Source organism: Streptopelia decaocto, assembly GCF_964273445.1.
Source record: "Streptopelia decaocto genome assembly, contig: HAP1_SCAFFOLD_658, whole genome shotgun sequence".
NCBI classification, from domain to species: Eukaryota; Metazoa; Chordata; class Aves; order Columbiformes; family Columbidae; genus Streptopelia; species Streptopelia decaocto.
The window spans coordinates 8,065-30,058 of NW_028115376.1; the positions used below are offsets into that span (position 1 = coordinate 8,065).

At 65.2% G+C, this 21,994-nt stretch overlaps 1 protein-coding gene and 1 long non-coding RNA gene across 2 annotated transcripts; both read left to right on the top strand.

The window, feature by feature from the left end:
* The first annotated feature begins 5,218 nt into the window (after window positions 1–5,218).
* LOC309452788 lies at window positions 5,219–6,914 on the top strand. Its single transcript, XR_014186629.1, has 3 exons — window positions 5,219–5,288; window positions 5,742–6,046; window positions 6,778–6,914. It is a non-coding gene; the product is annotated as an uncharacterized lncRNA (long non-coding RNA).
* Window positions 6,915–9,804: 2,890 nt separating this feature from the next.
* LOC309452789 (uncharacterized protein) lies at window positions 9,805–12,245 on the top strand (the record flags this gene model as incomplete). The annotated part of the gene is made up of 3 exons (XM_082077463.1): window positions 9,805–9,939; window positions 10,308–11,069; window positions 12,159–12,245. The coding sequence occupies exons 1-3, from the start codon at window positions 9,841–9,843 to the stop codon at window positions 12,243–12,245; spliced, it is 948 nt and encodes a 315-aa protein (XP_081933589.1). The 5' UTR covers window positions 9,805–9,840.
* Window positions 12,246–21,994: the final 9,749 nt, after the last annotated feature.

Sequence of the window (21,994 nt, forward strand, 5' to 3'; positions counted from 1 at the left end):
CGAACGCCTGGGTCCCTCCCGAGCTCCTGGGTCCCCTCCCGAACTCCTGGGTCCTTCCCGAACTCCTGGGTCCTTCCCGAACTCCTGGGTCCCTCCCGAACTCCTTGGTCCCCTCCCGAACTCCTGGGTCCTTCCCGAACTCCTGGGTCCCTCCCGAACACCTGGGTCCCCCCTGAACTCCTGGGTCCCTCCCGAACTCCTGGGTCCTTCCCGAACTCCTGGGTCCCTCCCGAACACCTGGGTCCCCCCTGAACTCCTGGGTCCCCTCCCGAACTCCTGGGTCCCTCCCGAACTCCTGGGTCCCTTGGGGCACTCCTGGGTCCCTCCCGAACTCCTGGGTCCCTCCCGAACACCTGGGTCCCCCCTGAACTCCTGGGTCCTTCCCGAACTCCTGGGTCCTTCCCGAACTCCTGGGTCCCTCCCGAACTCCTGGGTCCTTCCCGAACTCCTGGGTCCCCCCCGAACTCCTGGGTCCCTCCCGAACTCCTGGGTCCTTCCCGAACTCCTGGGTCCCTCCCGAACTCCTGGGTCCTTCCCTAACACCTGGGTCCTTCCCGAACTCCTGGGTCCCTCCCGAACTCCTGGGTCCCCCCCGAACTCCTGGGTCCCTCCCGAACACCTGGGTCCCCCCTGAACACCTGGGTCCCCCTGAACTCCTGGGTCCCCTCCCGAACTCCTGGGTCCCTTGGGGCACTCCTGGGTCCCTCCCGAACTCCTGGGTCCCTTTGGGCACTCCTGGGTCCCTCCCGAACTCCTGGGTCCCTCCCGAACACCTGGGTCCCCCCTGAACTCCTGGGTCCTTCCCTAACACCTGGGTCCTTCCCGAACTCCTGGGTCCCTCCCGAACTCCTGGGTCCCTCCCGAACTCCTGGGTCCTTCCCTAACACCTGGGTCCTTCCCGAACTCCTGGGTCCCTCCCGAACTCCTGGGTCCTTCCCGAACTCCTGGATCCCTCCCGAACTCCTGGGTCCTTCCCGAACTCCTGGGTCCCCCCCGAACTCCTGGGTCCCTCCCGAACTCCTGGGTCCTTCCCGAACTCCTGGGTCCCTCCCGAACTCCTGGGTCCCCTCCCGAACGCCTGGGTCCCCTCCCGGACGCCTGGGTCCCTCCCGAACGCCTGGGTCCCCTCCCGAACGCCTGGGTCCCTCCCGAACTCCTGGGTCCCCTCCTGAACTCCTGGGTCCCCTCCCGAACTCCTGGGTCCCCTCCCGAACTCCTGGGTCCTTCCCGGACGCCTGGGTCCCTCCCGAACACCTGGGTCCTCACCGGACGCCTGGGTCCCCTCCCGGACGCCTGGGTCCCCTCCCGGACACCTGGGTCCCCTCCCGAACTCCTGGGTCCCTCGTTGGGGAGCGGGGGTCGCTCCCAGGTTCTGCCACTGGCATTTTTATGGATTATTTTTCCCCACAGACGCTGGAATTCCAGCTGGGGAGGTTCCCCCAGGTGAGAAACATGCAAATGAGACTCTGCATATTCATGAGCAGCCCCTTGGCTTCTCCCACAGCCATTCCGGGGGACCCAGGAGTCCGGGGGGACCCAGGAGTTCGGGAGGGGACCCAGGCGTCCGGGAGGGACCCCCATCCCCCACCCTGCTGTCGCAACAACCCCCGGGACAGTTGAAACGGGAGGGGGAGGAACAACGGACCCAGGCATCCGGGGAACCCTCTCCAAAGGGACCCAGGCGTCCGGGAGGGGAACCCAGGTGTCCCGGGGGGGACCCGGGTTTCTGGGGGGGATGGACCCAGGAGTCCAGGGGACCCTCCGCTAAGGGGACCCAGGCGTCCGGGAGGGGACCTGGGTGTCCAGGGAGAGGGACCCAGGCGTCCGGGAGGGGAACACAGGTGTCCCTTGGGGGACCCGGGTTTCTGGGGGGGATGGACCCAGGAGTCCAGGGGACCCTCCGCTAAGGGGACCCAGGCGTCCGGGAGGGGACCTGGGTGTCCAGGGAGAGGGACCCAGGCGTCCGGGAGGGGAACCCAGGTGTCCCGGGGGGGACCCGGGTGTCCAGGGAGAGGGACCCGGGTGTCTGGGGGATGGACCCGGGTGTCTGGGGGATGGACCCGGGTGTCTGGGGGGCTGGACCCGGGTGTCTGGGGATGGACCCGGGTGTCTGGGGGGATGGACCCGGGTGTCTGGTGGATGGACCCGGGTGTCTGGGGATGGACCCGGGTGTCTGGGGGATGGACCCGGGTGTCTGGGGGGATGGACCCGGGTGTCTGGGGGGGATGGACCCGGGTGTCTGGGGGGGATGGACCCGGGTGTCTGGGGGGATGGACCCGGGTGTCCCGGGGATGGACCCGGGTGTCTGGGGGGGATGGACCCGGGTGTCTGGGGGGGATGGACCCGGGTGTCTGGGGGATGGACCCCGGTTTCTGGGGGGCTGGACCCAGGCGTGTGGGGGGAACCCAGGAGCCCGGGGGACTCTCCACTAAGGGGACCCAGGCGTCCGGGAGGGGGAACCCAGGTGTCCCAGGGGGGACCCGGGTTTCTGGGGGATGGACCCAGGAGTCTGGGGATGGACCCGGGTGTCTGGGGGGATGGACCCGGGTGTCTGGGGAGGATGGACCCGGGTGTCTGGGGGATGGACCCGGGGTGTCTGGGGGGATGGACCCGGGTGTCTGGGGGGATGGACCCGGGTGTCTGGGGGGATGGACCCGGGTGTCTGGGGGGGATGGATGGACCCGGGTGTCTGGGGGATGGACCCGGGTGTCTGGGGAGGATGGACCCGGGTGTCTGGGGGATGGACCCGGGTGTCTGGGGGGGCTGGACCCGGGTGTCTGGGGGGGATGGACCCGGGTGTCTGGGGGATGGACCCGGGTGTCTGGGGGGGATGGACCCGGGTGTCTGGGGGGATGGACCCGGGTGTCCCGGGATGGACCCGGGTGTCTGGGGGATGGACCCGGGTGTCTGGGGGATGGACCCGGGTGTCTGGGGGGGATGGACCCGGGTGTCTGGGGATGGACCCGGGTGTCTGGGGGATGGACCCGGGTGTCTGGGGGGATGGACCCGGGTGTCTGGGGGATGGACCCGGGTGTCTGGGGATGGACCCGGGTGTCTGGGGGGGATGGACCCGGGTGTCTGGGGGGATGGACCCGGGTGTCTGGGGGATGGACCCGGGTGTCCCGGGATGGACCTGGGTGTCTGGGGGGGATGGACCCGGGTGTCTGGGGGATGGACCCGGGTGTCCCGGGATGGACCCGGGTGTCTGGGGGGGATGGACCCGGGTGTCTGGGGGATGGACCCGGGTGTCTGGGGGGATGGACCCGGGTGTCTGGGGGATGGACCCGGGTGTCTGGGGGGGATGGACCCGGGTGTCTGGGGGATGGACCCGGGTGTCTGGGGATGGACCCGGGTGTCTGGGGGGATGGACCCGGGTGTCTGGGGGGGATGGACCCGGGTGTCTGGGGGGGATGGACCCGGGTGTCTGGGGGGATGGACCCGGGTGTCTGGGGATGGACCCGGGTGTCTGGGGGATGGACCCGGGTGTCTGGGGGATGGACCCGGGTGTCTGGGGGGGATGGACCCGGGTGTCCCGGGATGGACCCGGGTGTCTGGGGGATGGACCCGGGTGTCTGGGGGGATGGACCCGGGTGTCTGGGGGGGATGGACCCGGGTGTCTGGGGGATGGACCCGGGTGTCTGGGGGGGATGGACCCGGGTGTCTGGGGGATGGACCCGGGTGTCTGGGGGATGGACCCGGGTGTCTGGGGGGGATGGACCCGGGTGTCCCGGGATGGACCCGGGTGTCTGGGGGGGATGGACCCGGGTGTCTGGGGGGGATGGACCCGGGTGTCTGGGGGGATGGACCCGGGTGTCTGGGGGGGATGGACCCGGGTGTCTGGGGGATGGACCCGGGTGTCTGGGGGGATGGACCCGGGTGTCTGGGGGGGATGGACCCGGGTGTCTGGGGGGATGGACCCGGGTGTCTGGGGGGATGGACCCGGGTGTCTGGGGGATGGACCCGGGTGTCTGGGGGGATGGACCCGGGTGTCTGGGGGGATGGACCCGGGTGTCTGGGGGATGGACCCGGGTGTCTGGGGGGGATGGACCCGGGTGTCTGGGGGATGGACCCGGGTGTCTGGGGGGATGGACCCGGGTGTCTGGGGGGGATGGACCCGGGTGTCTGGGGGATGGACCCGGGTGTCTGGGGGGGCTGGACCCCGGTTTCTGGGGGATGGACCCGGGTGTCTGGGGGGGCTGGATCCCGGTTTCTGGGGGATGGACCCGGGTGTCTGGGGGATGGACCCGGGTGTCTGGGGGGGCTGGACCCGGGTGTCTGGGGGATGGACCCGGGTGTCTGGGGGGGCTGGACCCCGGTTTCTGGGGGATGGACCCGGGTGTCTGGGGGGGATGGACCCGGGTGTCTGGGGGGGATGGACCCGGGTGTCTGGGGGATGGACCCGGGTGTCTGGGGGGATGGACCCGGGTGTCTGGGGGATGGACCCGGGTGTCTGGGGGGGATGGACCCGGGTGTCTGGGGGGGATGGACCCGGGTGTCTGGGGATGGACCCGGGTGTCTGGGGGGATGGACCCGGGTGTCTGGGGATGGACCCGGGTGTCTGGGGGGGATGGACCCGGGTGTCTGGGGGGGCTGGACCCGGGTGTCTGGGGGATGGACCCGGGTGTCTGGGGGGGCTGGACCCCGGTTTCTGGGGGATGGACCCGGGTGTCTGGGGGGGATGGACCCGGGTGTCTGGGGGGGATGGACCCGGGTGTCTGGGGGATGGACCCGGGTGTCTGGGGGGATGGACCCGGGTGTCTGGGGGATGGACCCGGGTGTCTGGGGGGGATGGACCCGGGTGTCTGGGGGGGATGGACCCGGGTGTCTGGGGGGATGGACCCGGGTGTCTGGGGATGGACCCAGGTGTCTGGGGGGATGGACCCGGGTGTCTGGGGGGGATGGACCCGGGTGTCTGGGGGGATGGACCCGGGTGTCTGGGGGGGATGGACCCGGGTGTCTGGGGGGATGGACCCGGGTGTCTGGGGGGATGGACCCGGGTGTCTGGGGATGGACCCCGGTTTCTGGGGGGGATGGACCCGGGTGTCTGGGGGGGACCCGGGTTTCTGGGGGGCTGGACCCAGGCGTGTGGGGGGAACCCAGGAGCCCGGGGGACTCTCCGCTAAGGGGACCCAGGCGTCCGGGAGGGGGAACCCAGGTGTCCCAGGGGGGACCCGGGTTTCTGGGGGGATGGACCCAGGAGTCTGGGGGGGCTGGACCCGGCAGCACTTCTGCGGGGGGACCCTGGTGGCCCCCCGGTGGGTCCTGTCGGCCGCTCACTGCTTCATAGGGTGAGTCTGGGGGTTGTGGGGGGGCTGGGGAACCCCCTGGGGCCTTGGGAGAGCCCGGGAACCTCCCTGGGCCACCTAGAGCATCACTGGGCCACCTATAATGGCACCGGGCCCCCTAGAGCCCCCTTGGGCCACCCAGACCCCCGTTGGGCTCCCTAGAACCTCCTTGGGCCACCTGGGACCTTATTGGGCTACCTAGAGCATCGCCGGGATCCCTTGAACCCCCTGGAACCACTTGGAACCCCCTTGGGCCACCTAGAACCCGGCTGGGAGCCCTAGAACCTGGTTGGGCCACCCAGAACCCTACTGGGCCACCTGAAACCTTCTTGGGCCACGTAGACCCCTGTTGGGCCCCCCCGGGCCCGTGAACACCCAGACCCCCCCGCTCCCCTCCCCATTGTCACCCCGTCCCTCCTCGCCCCCCTCCCCCATTGTCCCCCCTGTCCCCCCCAGCCCCTCGGGCCCCCGGGCGGAGCTGCGGGCGTGGCAGGTGGTGGCCGGGCAGCTCCGATTGGCCGATGGCGATGACGTCAGCGATGAGGTCAGCGGGCAGCAGCGGGCGCTGTCGGCCATCTTGGTTCACCCTGGTTTCCGGGGCGTGGCTGGCGGTCACGACCTGGCCCTGCTGCGATTGGCCGAGCCGCTGTGGGCGGGGCCGGGCTCGGGCGTGGCCCCCGTGTGCCTGCCCCGCCCCGGCCACGCCCTCCCATACGGCGCCACCTGCTGGGTCACCGGCTGGGGACACGTGGCCGAGAACGGTGAGGGGGGCCCGGATGCCTGGGTCCTCTTGGGGGGACACGGCCCCACGGCCCATTGTTCCCATTGTCCCCCGTCCCCTGTCCCATTGTCCCATTGTCTCCATTGTCCCCATTGTCCCATTTTCCCCCTGTCCCCCTGTCCCCCTGTCCCTATTATCCCATTGCCCCCATTGTCCCCATGTCCCTCCGTCCCCATTGTCCCCATGTCCCCCCCGTCCCCATGGTCCCCATTGACCCCATTGTCCCATTGACCCCATTGTCCCATTGACCCCATTGTCCCATTGTCCCATTTCCCCCGTCCCCATTGTCCCCATTGACCCCATTGTCCCATTGTCCCCATTGTCCCATTGACCCCATTGTCCCATTGTCCCCATTGTCCCCATTGTCCCCATTGACCCCATTGTCCCATTTTCCCCCGTCCCCATTGTCCTCATTGTCCCCCTGTCCCCATGTCTCCCTGTTCCATTGTCCCCATTGTCCCCATTATCCCATATCCCATTGTCCCCCTGTCCTCCTGTCCCATTGTCCCCATTGTCCCATTGACCCCATTGTCCCATTTCCCCCCGTCCCCATTGTCCTCATTGTCCCCCTGTCCCCATGTCTCCCTGTCCCCTTGTCCCCATTATCCCATATCCCATTGTCCCCCTGTGCTCCTGTCCCATTGTCCCATTGACCCCATTATCCCATATCCCACTGTCCCCATTGTCCCCCGTGTCCCCTGTCCCCCGCAGTGTCCCTGCCCGCGGGGTCCCCCCTCCAGCAGGTGGCGCTGTCCCTGCTGAGCCCCCCGACCTGTAACTGCCTGCACGGGACCCTGCGGCGGCGCGAGCTGGAGCGGCCGGCGCGGCGCGGCATGGTGTGCACGGGCGGCACCGAGGGCCACGGAGCCTGCCAGGTGCCTATAGAGCCACCTATACACCCTATAGACCCTCGGGAGCCTCCCATAGGGATGTGGGGGTGTGGGGTTATGGGGGTTCAGGGGCGCGGCATGGTGTGCGCGGGCGGCACCGAGGGCCACGGAGCCTGCCAGGTGCCTATAGAGCCACCTATACACCCTATAGACCCTCGGGAGCCTCCCATAGGGATATGGGGATGTGGGGGTTATGGGGGTTCGGGGGCGCGGCATGGTGTGCGCGGGGGGCACCGAGGGCCACGGAGCCTGCCAGGTGCCTATAGAGCCACCTATACACCCTATAGACCCTCGGGAGCCTCCCATAGGGATGTGGGGGTGTGGGGTTATGGGGGTTCGGGGGCGCAGCATGGTGTGTGTGGGCGGACAGGAGGGGCATGCGGGCTGTCAGGGATCTATAGAACACCCTATAGATGCCATAGAATCCATAGGGTCACCTACAGATCTTGTAGAATGTGTAGAGTCCATAGGGGGGCTATGGCCCTATGGGGGTCCCAGGCGGACTTGGGGGCGCTGGGGCTGGTCTGTGGGGCTCTATAGAGCTCTATATGGATACACAAGGCTTTATAGGTGTCTATAGGTGCTCTGTACCCCCCAGGCAGACTCGGGGGGGGCCCGTTTTATGTCCGTGGGTCTGTATGTGGTGTCTGTGTGGTCTGTATGGGTCTCCATGGTGCCTTTAAGTGTCTCTATGGTACCTGTAGATGCTCTATGGTGTCTCTCTGGGGTTTGTAGACGCTCTATAGTGTGTCCATGGTGTCTCTATGGTGTCTCTATGGGGTTTGTAGACGCTCTATAGTGTCTCCATGGTGTCTCTATGGTGTCTCTCTGGGGTTTGTAGACGCTCTATGGCGTCTCCATGGTGTCTCTATGGTGTCTCTCTGGGGTTTGTAGACGCTCTATGGCGTCTCCATGGTGTCTCTATGGCTGTGTCCCCCCAGGCGGACTCGGGGGGCCCGGTTGTGTGTCTGTCCGGCGGTCGGTGGGTCCAGGCCGGGGTCCTGTCGTTCTCGGCGGGTTGTGCCCGCGCGGGGGGTCCGGCCGTAGCCACGGGGCTCCCGGCCCACGCGCGGTGGCTGCGGCGCCACCTCCCGCCTGCCGCCTTCCCGCCCAGCCCCAGGGAGGCGCCCCCTGCTGGGCTGGAGGACGGACTGTGCCTGGGTGAGCTGGGGAACCCTGAACCGGGGGGCACCCAGGGGTTCGGGAGGGACCCAGCAGTTCGGGAGGGACCCAGGAGTTCGGGAGGGACCCAGGAGTTCAGGGGAGGGACCCAGGAGTTCGGGGGGGACTCAGGAGTTCGGGAGGGACCCAGGAGTTCAGGAGGGACCCAGGAGTTCAGGAGGGATCCGGGAGTTCGGGAGGGACCCGGGAGTCCGGGAGGGACCCAGGCGTCCGGGAGGGGACCCAGGAGTTCAGGGAGGGACCCAGGAGTTCAGGGAGGGACCCAGGAGTTCGGGGGGGGACCCAGGAGTTCGGGAGGGGACCCAGGAGTTCGGGAGGGACCCAGGAGTTCAGGAGAGGACCCAGGAGTTCAGGAGGGACCCAGGAGTTCAGGGGGGGACCCAGGCGTCCGGGAGGGATCCAGGAGTTCAGGAGGGACCCCGATGTCCGGGAGGGACCCAGGAGTTCAGGAGGGACCCAGGCGTCCGGGAGGGACCCAGGCGTCCGGGAGGGACCCCGGCGTCCGGTGAGGCCCGTTTCCCGCAGGGCTCAGGACCCGCAGGGCTGGCAGGTGGTGGCCGCGGGCGGCGCCGCCCACGCGGGGTCGCGGCTGCAGCTCCACGGGGCCTTCGTGGGCGCCGGGCGGGGCCACGACGTGGCGCTGCTGCGGCTGCAGCGCCCCCTGCAGCTCGGGAGGAGCCTGCGCCCGCTCTGCCTGCCCTACGGGGACCACCGGCCGCCCCCGGGGACGCGCTGCTGGACCCTCCTGGGGCCGCGGGGTGAGTGGCGCCGGGCAGCCCGTGTCACCCCGTCACCCCGTGTCACCCTGTGTCCCCTGCACCCCAGTGTCCCCATCCCTGGTGTCCCCATTTCTGGTGTCACCTCCATCCTTGTTGTCTCCATCCCTGGTGTCACTCTTGGCCCTGATGTCCCCAACCTTGGTGTCGCCAGTTTCAGTGTCACCTCCATCCCTGGTGTTGCCATCTCTTGTGTCCCCCCCGGTGACATCCCCATGTCCCCCGCCATGTCCTCTCATAACCCCCGTGTCGCCCCAAATCCCCATGATCCCCATGTCCCTGTGTCCCCGTGTCCCCCCCTGTCCCCATGTCCCCCTGTCCCCATGTCCCCCGTCCCCATGTCCCCTGTCCCCGTGTCCCCCCATATCCCCATGTCCCTGTGTCCCCGTGTCCTCCCACATCCCCATGTTCCCCTGTCCCCATGTCCCCTGTCCCGTGTCCCCCCATATCCCCATGTCCCTTTGTCCCCCCCCGTCCCCATGTCCCCCGTCCCCATGTCCCCTGTCCCGTGTCCCCCCATATCCCCATGTCCCTTTGTCCCCCCCCGTCCCCATGTCCCCCGTCCCCATGTCCCCTGTCCCGTGTCCCCCCATATCCCCATGTCCCTTTGTCCCCCCCCGTCCCCATGTCCCCTGTCCCCGTGTCCCCCCATATCCCCATGTCCCTGTGTCCCCCCCCGTCCCCATGTCCCCCATCCCCATGTCCCCTGTCCCCATGTCCCCTGTCCCGTGTCCCCCCATATCCCCATGTCCCTTTGTCCCCCCCCGTCCCCATGTCCCCCGTCCCCATGTCCCCTGTCCCATGTCCCCCCATATCCCCATGTCCCTTTGTCCCCCCCTGTCCCCATGTCCCCCGTCCCCATGTCCCCCGTCCCGTGTCCCCCAGGTCCCTGGGTCCCCGAGCAGCTGCTCAGCGTGGAGGTGACAATGGCCGAGTCCTGCGGGGACGCTGGGGACCCCGAGGGGACCCCGACCCCCCCTGACACCGTCTGTGTCACCGGCCCCGAGAGCGACAGCGCCTGCCAGGTCCCCAAACGGCCTCCCGGGGTCCCCATGTCCCTTTGGGGGGGGTGGGGGTCCCCATGTCCCTTTTGAGTCCTTTGGGGGGTCCCAAACATCCCTTTTGGGGTCCCCAGATCCCTTTTGGGGGGGTTTTGGGGTCCCAGGGTCCCATTTTGGAGTCCCCGTGTCTCATTCTGGGGTCCCTTTTGGGTGGGTTGGGGTCCTTTTTGGGGTCCCTGGTGTCCTCATGTCCCTTTCTGGGGTCCCTTCTGGGATGTTTTGGGGTCCCTCGGGGTGTCTCCCTTTGGGGGGGTTGACCCCAGGACACTCCGTCCCCACTTTCGGGGTGTCCTCCCCCCCGCCATGACCCTGACTTTGGGGTGTCCCCGCAGGCGCCGCCGGGGTCCCCCCTGTTCTGCCTGGAGCGGGGGGTCTGGTTCCTGCTGGGGGTGGCCGGCGGGGGGGGCTGCGGGGCCCAGGGCCCCCCCAAGTTCACGGCCGCCCCCCAATACGAGCGCTGGATTCTGGGGGTCACCCGGGAGGCCTATTTCAGCCAGACCCCCCCCGACCCCCGCGAGGAAGAGGAGGAAGAGGAGGACGGGGGGGACCCCGACATCTGGGGGGACCCCGACAGCTGGGAGGAGCCTGGAGACTGGGGGGACACCCCAACAATGGGGGACCCAGGCGTCCGGGAGAGCCCTGGAACCACGCGGGACCCAGGCGTCCGGGAGAACACCAGTACTACAGGGGACCCAGGAGTCCGGGGGAACCCTGAAATCACAGAGCACCCCAGGACCACTGAGGACCCAGGCATCCGGGGGAACCCAGGCATCCGGGAGGACCACAATGCTACAGGGAACCCCAGGATCACTGAGGACCCAGGTGTCCGGGAGCACCCCAATGCTACAGGGGACCCAGGCATCCGGGGGGACCCAGGCCTCCTGGAGCACCCCAAAGCCAGTGAGGACCCAGGCGTCCGGGGAAACCCCCCTCCCACAGGGGACCCAGGCATCCGGGAGCACCCTGAAACTACAGGGGACCCTGGGGTCCGGGGGGACCCAGGCGTCTGGGGGGACCCCGCCACCTGGCGCCAGGCCCAGCTCCCCGAGGACCCCGACACTTGGGGGGACCCTGAGTCCTGGGAGGATCCAGGCGTCCGGGAGGGGACCCAGGCGTCCGGGGGGGACCCAGGTGTCCGGGAATGCTTCGTCCAGGCCTGACCCCCATTTTTGGGGGGGGGTTCTGAGCAATAAATTGTGGGGGTGAGCAGAGTCACTGCCTCTTCCTGGGGTTCCACCCCCTGTGCCACACGCCTGGGGGGTTTCCAGCCCCATTTGGGGGGGTTTCCAGCCCCATTTTTGGGGTTTCCAGCCCTCACAGTCCCAGAGTTCGTGAGGGGACCCAGGAGTTCGGGGGGGACCCAGGAACTCGGGAGGGACCCAGGAGTTCAGGCCCCTCCCCGTATCCTGCATCGGCCGGTTCCCGGGTTGGGACCCAGGCGTCCGGGGGGGACCCAGGCGTCCGGCTGCTTCCATACAAGGCCACCAAGGGGCCCGCGTGCAGTGACGTCACCCGGGGGGGCCACACCCCATCCCAGCCATGGAGGACCTGGGTAAGGACTGCGTCCGTCTGTCCGTCCGTCCGTCGGTCCTGGGCGGGGGGGGGACCTGGACGCCTGGGTCCCTCCTGAACTCCTGGGTCCCCTCACACCCCCTCCCCAGACGCCCTATTGGCTGACCTGGAGATGACGTCATGGCTGGCGCGCCCCCCCCTCCCCCCCCGGCGGGGACATCCCCTCACCCCGGCCACCGCTCCCCTACGGTCATGTGAGCGATGGGGACACTGGGGGACACTGGGGACACTGGGGACATTTGGGGCACTGGAAGCACTGGGGACACTGGGGACATTGGGGACACTGGGACACTAGGAGTGCTGGGGACACTGGGGGCACTGGGGGCACTGGGGACACTGGGAGCACTGGGGGACACTGGGGACATTGGGGACACTGGGACACTAGGAGCGCTGGGGACACTGGGAGCACTGGGGGCACTGGGGACATTGGAGGCACTGGGGACATTGCGGGCACAGGGGACACTGGAAGCACTGGGGGACACTGGGGACATTGGGGGCACTGGGGGACACTGGGGACATTGGGGACACTGGGGACATTGGGGACACTGGGGGCACTGGGGGGTGTCGATGTCTCATGTCCCCATTTAACCCCCCAATGTTTCTGTCCCCAGGTGCCGGGGGGGGACACGGAGCAGCTTTACAGGTCTGGGGGGGAACATGGGGACATTGGGGGACAATGGGGACAACGGGGATACTAGAGACAATGGGATAGTGGGGATAATGGGATAATGGGGACAATGGGGATATGGGGACAATGAGGACATGGGGACGTTGGGGACAATGGGGATATGGGGACAATGGGGATAATGGGATAATGGGGACAGGGGGATGTTGGGGACAACGGGGATATGGGGACAATGGGGACAATGGGGACAATGGGGACACGGGGCCATTGGGGCCATGAGGCCGTGTCCCCTCCCCCAGCTCGGTGTGGAGGCCCCGCCCCCCCCGGGCCCCGCCCACCCTGGGGCAGCTCGAGCGCCTCCTGCAGGACCTGGACGGCACCCGGGGGGACCCGCAGGTACCGGCACCCCAAAAACTCCCAAATCACCCCCAAATCAGACCTGAAGTCACCCCAAAGATCCCCCAAATCACCCCCAAACCCTTCAACAGCACCCCCCAAATCACTCCCTAAATGGCCCCAAATCCCCCTCCAGCTGAACTCGAGCCCCACGTCTCCCCCACGAAGACCCCAGAGCTCCCACCTCCCCCCAAATCTGGGGCGCAGTGAGTACCTCCCCACCCCCCGACCCCCCAAACCCGCCATTTTCACCCCACAACTCCCCCCATGCCCCGTAGAAATGTGGGGGCGCCCCCCTCCTCGGCCATGCAGGAGCTGGACCGTTTGATGGCCTCACTCGCCGACTTCAACCTTCACCCCCCCGTAAGTCCCAGGGGGTTTTGGGGTGTCCCCCCCCACATGACCCCTCCCCACCCATAAGTTTCTTTTGGGGTCATTTCCCCCCCCAGCTCCCCCAAAAATTGGGGGGTCCCAGCGGGGGGAACCTTGAGGAGCTTCTGGTGACACTGGAGCAGGACCTGGCCAATCGGGGAGTCCCCACGCAGGACAAGGGGGTTTGTGGGGGTTGTCGGCGGCCAATCGCGGGCAAGGTAGGTTTGTGGGGGCCCCCCTGGGCGGGGGGGGAGCCCAAAGGTGGGGGAGACCCCAAAAAGTTGGGGGTTTTTGTGGGGAACCCCAAAGTTGGGGCTTTTTTGGAGGTACCTTCAATGGGGCCAAGATGGGGATGGCTCTTCATTGAACCCCCAAAATGGGGGGGTCTTTTGGTGAACCCCAAAGTGTGGGGGGTGTTTGGGTACCTCAGCGTGGGGGGGACACTTGGTGAACCCCAACATGGGGGGCTGGTGGGGAACCCCCAATGTTGTGGGGAGGGGTCTTGCGGTGAACCCCAAAGTTGGGGCTTCTTTGGAGGCCCCTTCAATGGGCCAAGATGGGGATGGTCCCTCATTGAACCCCAACAATGGGGGGTCCTTTCGTGCCCCCTCCAAGTGGGGGTGTCCCCCAACTGGAGGTTGTCCCTAATGTCCCCCCAGGCTCTGGTGGCTTTGGGGCGCCTCTGGCACCCCGAACATCTGGTGTGTGGCCATTGCGGGGGGGCCCTGGGGGGGTCCCCGTTTCTGGAGCGGGGGGGGGGTCCCCTATTGCCCCCCCGACTACGGACGCCTCTTTGCCCCCAAATGCGCCCAGTGCCACCAGCCCGTGCTGCAGGTGACAATGGGGACACGGGGGATGGGGGGACATGAGGGGACATGGAGGGACGTGGGGCCTTATGGGGGGACATGGGGGGATGTGGGGGGACATGGGATCTTATGGGGGGGACATGGGACCTTATGGGGGGACATGGCGGGATGTGGGGGGACATGGAGGTTGGGGGGGACATGGGACCTTATGGGGGGACGTGGGACCTTATGGGGGGTCAGAGGGAGATGTGGGGGTCAGGAGGGGACATGGGAACTTCTGGGGGGATATGGGGGGACATGGAGGGACGGGGTGGGATGTGGGGGACATGGGACCTTATGGGGGGACATGGGACCTTCTGGGGGGTCGGGGGGGATGTGGGACCTTCTGGGGGCCATGGGGGTCATGGGAGGCCGCGTGGGGACACGGGGTGGCGGGAGCTCCCGGGTGACGTCCCCACGTCCCCGTGTCCCCAGGAGGTGGTGACGGCGCTGGGACACACGTGGCACCCGCAGCACTTCTGCTGCGCCCACTGCGGGAAGGCCCTGGGGGACCAGGGTGGGTGCCCCGTCCCCACGTCCCCCCCTCCCCAGTGCCCCTGTCCCCACGTCCCCCCATCCCCCAGTGCCCCTGTCCCCACGTCCCCCCCTCCCCAGTGCCCCTGTCCCCACGTCCCCATCACAGAATCACAAAATGTCAGGGATTGCCCATGTCCCCCTGTCCCCATGTCCCCATGTCCCCCTGTCCCCCTGTCCCCCCATCCCCCAGTGCCCCTGTCCCCATGTCCCCATCACAGAATGCCAGGGATTGCCCATGTCCCCCTGTCCCCATGTCCCATGTCCCCCTGTCCCCTCATCCCCCAGTCCCCCTGTCCCCATGTCCCCATCACCGAATCACCGAATCACAGAATGTCAGGGATTACCCATGTCTCCCTGTCCCCATGTCCATGTCCCCATGACCCCTGTCCCCCCGTCCCTCTGTCCCTCTGTCCCCATGTCCCCCCGTCCCCCCGTCCCCATGGCCCTGTGACGTCCCTATGATGCCCTTGTGATGTCCCCGTGCTGTCCCCTCGATCCCATGATGTCCCTCGATGTCCCCCGCTGATGTCCCCGTGCTGTCCCCTCGATCCCGTGATGTCCCTCGATGTCCCCGCTGATGTCCCCGCGCTGTCCCCTCGATCCCGTGATGTCCCTCGATGTCCCCCCGCTGATGTCCCCGCGCTGTCCCCTCGATCCCGTGATGTCCCTCGATGTCCCCCGCTGATGTCCCCGCGCTGTCCCCTCGATCCCGTGATGTCCCACGATGTCCCCCGCTGATGTCCCCACGCTGTCCCCTCGATCCCATGGTGTCCCTCGATGTCCCCCCGCTGATGTCCCCGTGCTGTCCCCTCGATCCCGTGATGTCCCCTTCTGTCCCCGCTGATGTCCCCATGCTGTCCCCTCGATCCCATGATGTCCCTCGATGTCCCCCCGCTGATGTCCCCGCGCTGTCCCCTCGATCCCGTGATGTCCCTCGATGTCCCCCGCTGATGTCCCCGCGCTGTCCCCTCGATCCCGTGATGTCCCTCGATGTCCCCCCGCTGATGTCCCCGCGCTGTCCCCTCGATCCCGTGATGTCCCCTTCTGTCCCCGCTGATGTCCCCGTGCTGTCCCCTCGATCCCGTGATGTCCCTCGATGTCCCCCCGCTGATGTCCCCGTGCTGTCCCCTCGATGCCGTGATGTCCCTCGATGTCCCCCCGCTGATGTCCCCGTGCTGTCCCCTCGATGCCGTGATGTCCCTCGATGTCCCCCGCTGATGTCCCCGCGCTGTCCCCTCGATCCCGTGATGTCCCTCGATGTCCCCCCGCTGATGTCCCCGCGCTGTCCCCTCGATCCCGTGATGTCCCACGATGTCCCCCGCTGATGTCCCCGCGCTGTCCCCTCGATCCCATGATGTCCCTCGATGTCCCCCGCTGATGTCCCCGCGCTGTCCCCTCGATCCCGTGATGTCCCTCGATGTCCCCCTGCTGATGTCCCCGCGCTGTCCCCTCGATCCCATGATGTCCCTCGATGTCCCCGCTGATGTCCCCGTGCTGTCCCCTCGATCCCATGGTGTCCCTCGATGTCCCCCCGCTGATGTCCCCGCGCTGTCCCCTCGATCCCGTGATGTCCCCTTCTGTCCCCGCTGATGTCCCCGTGCTGTCCTCTCGATCCCATGGTGTCCCACGATGTCCCCCCGCTGATGTCCCCGCGCTGTCCCCTCCATCCCGTGATGTCCCACGATGTCCCCCCGCTGATGTCCCCGCGCTGTCCCCTCGATCCCGTGATGTCCCCTCGCTGATGTCCCCGCGCTGTCCCCTCCATCCCGTGATGTCCCTCGATGTCCCCCGCTGATGTCCCCGCGCTGTCCCCTCGATCCCGTGATGTCCCCTTCTGTCCCCGCTGATGTCCCCGCGCTGTCCCCGGTGCCGCAGGGTTCGTGGAGCAGGACGGCCGTCCCTTCTGTCCCCGCGACTTCTCGCTGCTGTTCTCCCCGCGCTGCCCGGGCTGCTCGGCTCCCGTTGTCGCCGAGTTCGTGGCTGCCATGGGGGGGCTGTGGCACCCGCGGTGCTTCGTCTGCCAGGTGACACCCTGGGAACCCCCACCCGTGTCCCCTGGGACACCCCACCCGTGTCCCTGCATCTCTGTGCCCCTGGGGTCCCCCCGGCCCGTGTCTCCTGGTCCTTGGTGTTCCTGGTGTCCCCATGTCTCCATCTCCCCGTGATCCCCGGTGTCCCCATGGGCCCCGGTGTCCCCATGTTCCCTGTGTGTCCCCATCCCTGGTGTCCCACATCCCATGTCCCCGTACCCCTAATGTCCCCACGTCCCCAGGTGTGCTCCTCCCCCTTCCCCAGCGGCACCTTCTTCGAGGACAACGGGCGCCCCGTGTGCGAGCGGCACCGCCGCGTGTCCCCGGTGTCCCCGGTGTCCCCAGCGGCGGCTCCCGGGGTCCCCGCGGCTGAACGTGCACAATAAAACACCCCAAAGTGACGGGATTTGAAATCGGTTTGGGGGGATTTGGTGCCTCACATCACAGGGTGATCCCAAAATAACAGTAGGGGGTCAGGGTTGCGTTATGGCTGGGTTAGGGTTGGGTTGGGTTAGGCTTGGGTTAGGCTTGGGTTAGGCTTGGGTTAGGCTTAGGGTTAGAGTCGAGGACTCTCTCGGTGCGCCCAGGGGATTTCTCTGGAGAGACTCCTCGTCTCGGTCGGGTCGTCTCGGTTCTGACTGTGCACTCGAACGGCAAAAGCTACAGCAGAAGCTGCTGTGAGCAGAGACCACTGTATGAACTGGACAAGGAGGGAAAGGCTGCGGGCAAAGCGCGGTGCTGCACCGGCCGCCCCAATGCGGTGCCGCGGCGGGTCTCAGTGTCGCCGCCCTGCGGACAAAGCGCGGTGCTGCACCGGCCGCCCCAATGCGGTGCCGCGGCGGGTCTCAGTGCTGCCGTCCTGTGGACAAAGCGCGGTGCTGCACCGGCCGCCCCAATGCGGTGCCGCGGCGGGTCTCAGTGCTGCCGTCCTGTGGACAAAGCGCGGTGCTGCACCGGCCGCCCCAATGCGGTGCCGCGGCGGGTCTCAGTGTCGCCGCCCTGCGGACAAAGCGCGGTGCTGCACCGGCCGCCCCAATGCGGTGCCGCGGCGGGTCTCAGTGTCGCCGCCCTGTGGCAAAACTCGGGTACTGCAGCGCATGGTCGGGGGGCAGAGACGCTGCTTGACCCGCGGGGTTCGCAGTCAGGCCTCTGCGTGTCAGCGTCCGTCCCCGCGATGGGGGTCAGGTCCCCGTTTGTGTGCAAACGACATCCCTCCCTCGCTGGCTCCTTCGAAGGGTTAATCCCAATCCTCGTTCTTTTGGCAGCGGTGGATCTGTGACCTCGCGGGAAGCCCAGGCTGCTGCACAGAGCTCGTGGGGAGCGGGAGCTGAGAGAGGCTTTGAAGTGCACGATCCGAATTGAAGCCAGATTGCACTTGATGTTGCTGCTGTCGGTCTTGGCTTTCACTGGTTTCCCCACGTCTCCCGAGTGTTTGGGAGCTTGGAGTGGGCATGTTTTTTCCCCAAGGAGAGGCCGTGCTTAAAAATGAATTTGTTTCCTCAGAGAAGTGCAGGTCCGTGTGTGTAAGACAGACAAAAACCCCAGCCTAGTCAAGTTCTGAGTGTGTGTCTGTCAGACGGCTGCTTTACGTTGCCGAGTTCACAGCTGTGCAATTGTAATGGCGAAGGGCAGTGCAGACGGAAGGGTTTTTCTGCTGTGGGGACCCACCCGCCCCCCTTTTCAGCGTAAAGCAGAGGAGCGCGGTTTGTTGTTTCCTTTAAACGCGGCTGCTGGAAGCCGCGCGGCCAAAGGGCGTGGGGGTCCCGGCAGAGCAGGCGGGTGAGGATCCAGAGCGGACCAATCAGATGGCTCGGGAGGGCTGGAGGGGCGGAGCGCTGATAGGCGGGAGAATGGCAAGTGATGTGCGTAGGCAGCCAATGAGGTTGCCGGAGGGGCGGGCGTTGAGGTGTCCGTACTGCGCATGCCCAAAGTGCGCAGTCCTCAGTCAGGTCCGACGTGAGGCGGGCACCTGGGGGCGGACTGCGGGAAGGCGCATCCAATAGGAGCACGGCGCGGTGGGGTGGAAAGCAGCCAATCAGAGCGCGCCGACTCAATCCCGTTTGAACAGCTGCCTGCCTGGCCAACGCGTCCGTGGTGTCTCGGCGCGGGTAGCGGGAGTTAACGGGGAAACGGGGGTCGGGGCGAGGCGGGGGAGGCTGTGGAGCGCTCGTTTTGGCCTCTCCGTCCCGTTTGCCTCGCTCTCCCTCTCTCTGTGTCACCTCGTCTGGCTCCCTGTCACTGTCTTTCTCTGATAAGCTGACCTGCTCTTTGCCCTCCCTTTTTGTGGAATCACAGGCTCGTTCTGCTTGGAAAAGACACGTGCAGTTTTAAATTTGGGTTTGACTTCTAGGGTTCTTTTTCCCCATTAGTGTAAATCGATGGCACGTTGTCCTGCGGCTCAATCCCCGTTCTGTTCCGTGGAGTCTTCAATTTAGGATGTTCAGGTAAGAACATCCCCAAAGAGACGCTGTGCAGAGCGACCAATCAGATGGCGCAGGAGGGCAGGAGGGCTGGAAGGGCGGAGCGCTGGTTGGCTGCCTAGGCACGTCAGTTGCCACTCTGTCCGCCTATCAGATTGCTGGAGGGGCGGGCGTTGCGGTCTCCGTACTGCGCATGCCCCAATAACGAGCGCTGATAGGCGGCGATCGGTGGTGGTGGGGGGGGGGTAACTAGAAGCGAACGGGAAGCGGGTTCGGAGCCCGGCGGCCGGCAGGAGAGCGCGAGGGGAACGGAGCGGAACGGTGGGAGAGGCGGCAGGTGAGTGCAGCCACGGGGACCGTGCCGTTGGAACGGGGGGAGCGGGATGGGCTCCGTTTCCCCCCCGCCCTTACGGCCGAGCTGGCGAAGCTGGTGGGCGGCGTGCGAGCCCGAGGGCAGGTGCGCTGAAGGCTTGCGGTCTGGAGCCGCGTCTCCCTCCGGCGCAGCGCCCGTGCCCGGTCCGGCAGTCCCTCCGGGAGCGGCGCAGCCCCCGTTAGTGGGGGCACGTTTAAAAGCGGAGCTGAGGCGCGGTTGCAGGCGCGGTGGTGGGGCGCCGCTTCGGCGGGAGCTCGGGGCGAGGCGCGGCGGGTTCCGTGTCCTGTAGGCGCGGCTTTCGTGCCGCGGCTCTCCGTGTGCTTTTTTGTTTTGTTGCCTTTGTTTTTTGTTTTTTTTTCGGGATTCCCGCGACACGTGGCGCGACCGCTCGCCCGGGGCTGCCGCGGCGGGTCTCAGTGTCGCCGTCCTGTGGACAAAGCGCGGTGCTGCACCGGCCGCCCCAATGCGGTGCTGCGGCGGGTCTCAGTGTCGCCGCCCTGTGGCGAAACTCGGGTACTGCAGCGCACGGCCAGGGGGCAGAGACGCTGCTTGACCCGAAGCAGCCAGAGGTGCCAGATAAGAAACACAAGCAGTCAGAGGTGCCAGATAAGAAAGAACCGTCAGAACCGGCAGGAGCTGCGGCTTCACAGCTCCATCAGCGTTGATCTTATGAGTCTGATTTTGATGCTAGTCATTTTGACTTACATTATGCTACAGTGTTCTGTGTGGCACTGCTACTGGGTAACAAATAATTGTGCTGTACCACAGCACAAGGTGATAATATAAGGAAGATGGCTCAGCCTCAGATAGGGAAGACGTGAAAGGAAGGGTGGGCTACACTGTCTATACATGCTGGATTTTAGGAAAAATAAATTTATCACGGCCTTATTCAAATCTGACTGTCTAAAGCCAGGCATTTCTGTTCCTCAGAGCTCTGCCCCAGGGGAGCTGGTGTGCGGGAAAGTAAATTCAACTGGAGGCGGCTTAGTTTTTAAACTGCGTGATGTGCTTTTTCTGGGGTGGCATTAACCTGAGAAATTTGGGAACTCAGAAAAAACCATAAAATCTATCTGCACTGCCACTGCCTGTTGTCAGCCCAGCATTTTCATCAGGCAAGGCGAGGTCTAACCTGAGAATGGGCTGCTCACAACCAGAGACCCACGGTTCAGGGAAGCCAAAGGATTTTATCACGGGGTTGTTTCGGGAGATGTTCTGATATGTGACGGGTGTCTGCTTTTGGTCTTACACAGGAATAAATCAGTATGGCTTAATGCACCATATACCAGCAGGTCTATGTGTCAGGTGGACTTAATGGGTCTGAACAGCTTCACCTGGGACCTCACCCACAGCCTGACCACAGGCCCTGGATCCTATTTAAGCTCAGCCCAGGGCTCTCACCTGCTCTTTGAGCTCTGCTGCAGGAGTGCTGGTCTGCAGCCTTGTTGTTGCCTGTGCTCCTTGGACTGATGCTGTCGGTAGGTGTCTCCTGGGTGGCCCCTTGCGTATGTGTTGTGGCTTGTCTGGTCCTGTCTGCATTTGCTCCTGACTGGGTTCCTTGGGTGGCCCTGGGCCTGTTCATCCCTTGGTGGTTCTGTTTGCTGTGTCTGGGCTCTGTGGGAGCTGGGCAGAGCCCTCACTGGGGTTGCTCTTGGTTCCTTTCCCTCAGGGAGCATCTGGAGCAGTCGCTGTAATGAAGCTAAACCACCTTGTATGTTGCTTATGTGCATTGTCTTTTCAGGAAGTAAAGAAAGGAACTCTTTCTTCGTGAGCTGGGAGTTGAATTGTTTAAATTAGGGAGGAGTTCCCCCAGACCGTCGTGTTGGTGGGAGAGCATTTCTTCATCCATGTGAGTAAGAGTACATGAGCTGGCCCCATCTGCCTCAGACATCAAGCTCTATGAAAGGGCATGAATTTTTTGGGATCTTCCTCAAGCAAAGATAATATATAATGGTTTCTGACTTCTATGGCACCTCTTTCCTGCTCTGAAATGGTAATTCTGACAAAGGCGCAATATCTGAGTATGTATTTCTGTAGCTGTCACCCTGATTTCACTAAAAAGCAATACTGCCCCCCATCTCTTTATTTTCCTGTTATAAAAATTACTGTGAGCAAATATGTCTCTTGTAGGCATGGACTTAAACTTTTGGAGTGAACAAGTAATTCTGGTTCACGGGAAATGATCACCTTGCCAAGGGAAGCAGATAACTACAGGAGTAAATCCTCACGGCTCGTTAAAACCACGCTGTGGGTCTAGCTGGTGACAAACCACATCTGTCAGACTGGAGATGAAAGTGGCTGTACCTTTGTCAAAGCACTGTGTAGGCTGAGGAGCTTGGTTGTTAGTATAGCTATGCTAATCTGAGAATGACGTTCAGATGGAGGCAAAGAAAGGCTGGGAAGGTGTCTGGGAACTCCCCGTGTTGTTGGCTGCAGTCTGGGAAAGTGGATGTGTTGCCGGATGCTGCTTCCCCAGCGCCTGGGACCACAGGGTGGGCAGCACTAGGGATACCTGCAAGACTTGCTTAACTTGTTTTTCTCAGGCTCCTTGGCTTTTTTTGAAGTATCAGTTTATTAGTGCTCTTCTCTAATTGACCTCTCATCACATTGGGTTTCACATCAGGTTGGTGATGGTCAAGTCACTTATTCCTTTTGTCTTTCTTTGGAGCTTGCTTTAGAGACTAGACCAAGTGGGCTGGCACCCTGTTTGAATTCACTCTGGTGGGTGATTTATTACTAATATACAGGGAAGGACCACTCTGGAGGTCCTGCTGAGATGGTACAGATGTAAATGGCATACAAAATAAAGATGGGAAATGGTAGCAATGCCTAGCAGTAAGCTGTCACCTCAG